Raw genomic sequence first — 5,456 nt, forward strand, 5'->3', positions numbered from 1 at the left:
CCCCCCCTTATGCCTGCGACCCCATAGGGCCGCCAAAAGCGGGATGTTCGGGGTTCGGCCTGAACATGCCGAACATCGCGGCCATGTTCGGTGAACTTTCCCGAACCCGAACATCCAGGTGTTCGCCCAACACTAACTGCCACCAACAGTTAAGCCTGGCCACTAGGGGGATTTTAAGGCTGCGGTCCTCAAGAGGTTAAAGACTTGAAATAAGCTTTGGCAAATGTATCTTGCTGCTAGGGATATGCAGTATTTATAAATTTTGTCTTCCATAGGTAACTCTACTAAATTGCCACCATTAGAAACTGAAACTCTGCCAGTAACTACAGAAGAGCAGAATGGTACCACTGGCAGTACCACTACAGAGCAAACCACTACAGTGCCTACAACTGCCATGTTCACAACTCCTGCTTCTGGCTGCTTTATCAACAGATATGGGTACTACAACAACAAGATAACAGTTGTAGGTGGGTGACCTTTTTTACACTTTGACTCTTTCACTTGTCTAGAAAATTTGAGGCTAAACTTTTGTCTTGTAGATGGCATCCTTCGAGTCAACATTGTTGAAACCGCCAATGTTCAAGTGTCTTCTCAGGCTGCAAGTTCTCTAATTGATTTTGTAGTGTCTTGTGAGGGGAGGTGAGTGGCTTTCTCCCCCTTTCCACCCCATTAAGTTGTCATCTGAGACTTATTTGTGCCTTGACAATACCAAGTGGTGACCAAATGGTCTTAATGACAATTTGTCTTTCCCCTCTAGCCTACCCACCAATGCTTGCACAACTGTTTCAGATGCCTCATGCATGATTCCTCAGAACATGGTCTGTGATCAGATTCCACCTTCTGACCAGTGTCTGCTAACTTTACGAAGAGGTTTTACTGAGCCAGGTTCTTACTGTGTCAATATTACACTGAGTGATGGTGCAAGTCTTGCTCTTGCAAGTACCCTTGTGTCTGTCCAGGGTAAGTGGAGGTTTTACATTTATGGTCTAAATGGATTAGTAATGCTTGTAAATCGATATCTCTCCATGCTAAAAGTATTGTAGTACCGTAGATGTTTACCACTATAGTGGTAGTTATATGTTTTAGTGGTAAATGGGCCATCTTGGTGGGAGGGAGTTATTGTCAACAGTTAATTTACAAGTTCTGGGCAGTGTTCAGTGGGTGAAGAGTTGCAGGGATGGAAAAGTCTGGCTGCACACTATGCATAGCATATAGGCAGTGCTTCATGGTTGGCATGAATTTTGCAGTTAGTCACTCATTGGGGCGCCTCATGCCCTCAGACTACACTAGATGCACAACAATTTGCAAAGGTTTTGCATTGCAGTGAACTGCGTTAGTGTTGCAATGCCCCACTGTAAATGGGCCTCTAAAGTGAACAAGGTACCTTTTTTCGCATTTAAAGTGTAATGGAGACCTTTATTCTACTTTCTAGGTCTGCCCAACCAGACATTTCAGGCAGATAAGGACTCCTTTTTATTGCGCACACATCAGCAGAGAACACATAGGCTTTTGGGGGAGATGATTGGACCCTAAGCATCTGTGGCTTCTGTAAACTCAAGCAATTGTCACCCCCCCCCCCCCCTCTTTCCCAGGATAAAGGGCAGCTAGAAGGGAGACATGGCAGCTTCTATAGCTGGGAGGTATGGAGGGGGGGAGGGGGGAAGAGTAGTATTGGCCTCAGTTAGCTATTAAAACACATTGGCCCTACATGTGGATTTATTCTGACAGTGTGGATGATCTCAAAACTTTATGGAATATGCTTCTCTTGTACAGTATAAATTTTAGGGTTTAAAAAAATGCTAGACTGTTTTTATTTTACACAATAAAGGGGCGTTAACTGCTTTCCAGTGTTTAGAGAGACAGCGAGTGGCTGTTAATAGTTCAGCAAATGTTGGGGATGAGAACCAACAGGCAAATCCAAGGGGGTCCTTTGGGATGACATGTGAATGTTCCTTAATAGTAGCAAAGCTCTGTATAACAGGGCAAGTCCAGAATAAGTGTATGTATAGAATTCTCCCAGGCACTGCAGTTTCTCCAGTATGCTGGGAATAGCTGGAATCCATTTATGGGGGTGAACTGGGGTCTTGTAACAAATAAACCTTGGTAGATGTTCGTTCACTTGGCCACAGATTGAGTTGTAGCTGCATTCCTCCAGATTTTAGAAGGTAACAGAACCAAAAGCATTGTCTCAGAACTTCATATTTGTGTTGGAATTCTGGAGCAGACCTAGGAGTTCAAACAGATCTCATAACTATGCAATATAATTGGTTTAAGAGCACCTTCCTCCCAAATTGCCCCAGTTGGACCTTCCAAAAAAAAAAAAAAAAAAAAAAAAGCCAGACCTGGAGAAGACTAGAAAGTGGCAGATATGAAAATACTGTAAATAGTACATGTAATGCTGTTTGTGCCTTTACAGTGAGTATAGTTTTAGCTAGGAGTCCAAATATCAGATTCCTTTGACGCCAGATAACTAGGGCCCGGCGCAAAAGCAGGGTTGTCAAAAATTTGTAATCGGACTGGAAATGGTGACATTTGTTTTCTAAGCCAACCACAAACCAACATTTGATCTGACAGAGTATATCTAAGGCCCTGGCAGTGTACTCCTGACCCTATAGGAGAGCACTGGGGTGGAAGTTCTCAATGCATGAAATTCAATTTGTGCCCATTGTGCATGGGGACTCTTTCATAGCAGGCAATCTTCTGGCTTGCAATATAATGGTTACCATATACAGATTTGGGGCAGCGTCCAGTGAAAAATGGCGCCGGCTAAATAATGGCACCCACTTCTGCCCGATATGTTTAAAACAATATTTATCGTTTTTAAAAGGTTAAAATAGTGCAGACCTTTTGAACGAAATTTTATCGTTTTAAAAAATGTTTTTAATCCTGGCTGAACGATATTTATCGTTTTAACCTCTGCTTTGCTGCCGTTTGGAAAATATCTGCCTGTCTGCTTAAATGTTTAATAGCAAAGCCCCCTTAAAAGCTAAAAACACCAAATTTGCAGGGAATGTTAAGAAGAGAATTGTGAACAAGAGGAGGATTTTTTTTTTTTTTTTTCAAAAAGGCCTTTTAGTTTTTGAGAATCTATTTTAAATCTTCAAAGAGGAAAATTTATCGATTTAAATCGCGTACTGACATTTCAGCGGCGGAAACGATTCCCGCCGACTTTAGCAGTTAATAGCAAAGTCCCCTTAAATCCTAGCAACACCAAATTTGCAGGATATGATATAAAGATACTGGGAAACCATATTTAAAAAAAATTTGAATTTTTTTTTTTTTTAATTTAAATTTTTGGGTTATGTTCAGAGTGTGGGAAATATTTTTAAAAAAATGACGTGGGGTCCCCCCTGCCGAGCCTCTGTAAACCCTTGTCTCCAATGCAGGCTGGGATAGCCAGAATGCGGAGCCCCAGCCGACTGGGGCTTCGCACCCTGAGCTATACCAGCCCGCATGGTCCATGGTATGGGGGGGCTTCGGGAAGGAGGGGCGGCCAAGCCTTCAAAATCAATTTTTCTCAAACTATGGTCTTTTTGGAAAAAAAATTTCCCTCTTGTTCACAATTTTCTTCTTAACATTCCGTGCAAATTTGGTGTTTGTTAGCTTTTAAGGGGGCTTTGCTATTAAACATTAAAGCCGGCGGGCAGATATTTTCCAAACTGCAGCAAAGCAGGGGTTAAAACGATAAATTTCGTTCAAAAGGTCGGCGCCGTTAACCTTTTAAAACAATAAATATCGTTAATGTAAGTGGGGCGCCATTTTTATCAAACGGTGCTGGGCGCCATTTTTCACTGACCCGTTGGGGCAGGCCACCAATGTTGACTAATTTGGGTATTGTACTTTTTTTTTTTTTTTTTTTTTTTTTTTTCCCAGTTTAGGCCCTGGATCAAACAAGACTATTTCTGCAACCCTAACGATACTTGGACTGGTGGTTCTTGCTGCTGCAGTGGTTGGAGTAATTTTGTACAAGTAAGAATTTTTTTTCCTTGTCTACTGTAGTGGGATCATATTCCTATAATAGAACGTTGTGTTGTGCCCTGTGTTGCAAGAAAAGGCTTTACATCAAATTTGAAAATAGGTGGTTGGGAGTATTGAAGGAAACCACGTGGAGCTGTTTGGAAACATGTAATGGTGGCATTAGGATGGGTTCTGTATTCTTTGAAAGGCCAGCTCCAGTGGAACTATCATGATGTTGCAGTGAATACCCACAATGACCTACAACCATCTTACCACAAATGGTGGGATTTTGGTATAGGTACTCTGACTACATCTTTACAACTAATTTCTCCAAAATTTTTAGTGGGCACCATCTCATGGGAAGAACACTCACTCAAATGTCATCCCTAATCCCTGACTGTCATTTATTTTATTTATTTTTTTAATGGTGAAAACTAAGACTTGGTCAATTCTTTTAAGAGGGCCTCATTCAGCACCCACTCAATCTGCCTGGAAATTATGGCCACCAGAACACCCATGGAGGGGTGGACCTTTATATTAGAGGGTAAAGGGTTGGGGGCTCTCGGCTGCAGGAGCTGCTACCCCATTACACCTCTGTCCCACAATCTAAAACCCAACTGCACCAGAGCCCACAAATTCAAACCCAAATGCCTAGTGCATATGTACAACACAAGTAATTTACGCTGCAGGACAACTGAAGCAAGAGGAGGCTGCCATATTTCTTTTTTAATCAACACCAATTGCTTGGCTATCCAATTGATCCTCTAATACTTTTAGCCGTAGCCCCTGAACAAGCATGCAGCAGATTAGTTTCTGACACTTTTTGACAGATTTAGCTGCATGCTCATTTCTGGTGTTCAGCCGATTAGATTAGCTGGGCTGCTAGGCAACTGATATTATTTAAAAGGAAATATGGCAGCTTAGATAATCTTCTCACTTCAGTTGCCCTTTAAAGTGTGTGTGTTTTATACACACTCGCACACTTTATTTCATTCATTATTTTTTTTTTTTTATTTATTCCCTCAGAAAATACAGGCAGTACCACCCCATTGGGAGTGCAGCAGATGACAATGGAAGTCGGATCAGTGTGTACTTCAGTCAAGTCAAAGATGTGCTCTTCCGTGGGAATCATGAGCATGATCCTCTGCTGAAAAGCAAAGCTGGTGTAATCTAGTCTTTTTTGTAAATGCACTTGAAATTCTGCAAAGCTGGTATAACCTAGTCCTGTGTAAATATACTTGAATCTCTGCTGCTTTCAAAGTATGTTTTATACCAGGTAAAATAAACCTTATTCCTTTTAAAAATGTGCATGTTTTTATCCCTTCCATCCGTGATTTAGGATGGGGGTTTTATCCCTCAAGTCAAGTGGGATCACCATAGCATTACACTAAACAGACCTTCTCAAATCACAAAGTGCTCTGAAAAGCACTCCTAGTGGGGATGATCAATGAGCCAGATTTCCACATTCATGCAGAATTATGTAAACGTGTATGAATTTG

The 5,456-nt window shown here is 41.6% G+C and overlaps 1 protein-coding gene across 1 annotated transcript; it reads left to right on the top strand.

The window, feature by feature from the left end:
• Positions 1–275: 275 nt before the first annotated feature.
• Positions 276–5,177, top strand: LOC137543735 (protein QNR-71-like; the record flags this gene model as incomplete). Its single annotated transcript, XM_068264866.1, has 5 exons — positions 276–467; positions 540–639; positions 758–960; positions 3,879–3,969; positions 4,984–5,177. Coding segments are annotated over 5 exons (734 nt in total), but the record flags the coding sequence as incomplete, so codon positions are not given.
• Between the last annotated feature and the right edge of the window lie 279 nt (positions 5,178–5,456).

Source organism: Hyperolius riggenbachi, unplaced genomic scaffold (assembly GCF_040937935.1).
Source record: "Hyperolius riggenbachi isolate aHypRig1 unplaced genomic scaffold, aHypRig1.pri scaffold_193, whole genome shotgun sequence".
Lineage (NCBI taxonomy): Eukaryota > Metazoa > Chordata > Amphibia > Anura > Hyperoliidae > Hyperolius > Hyperolius riggenbachi.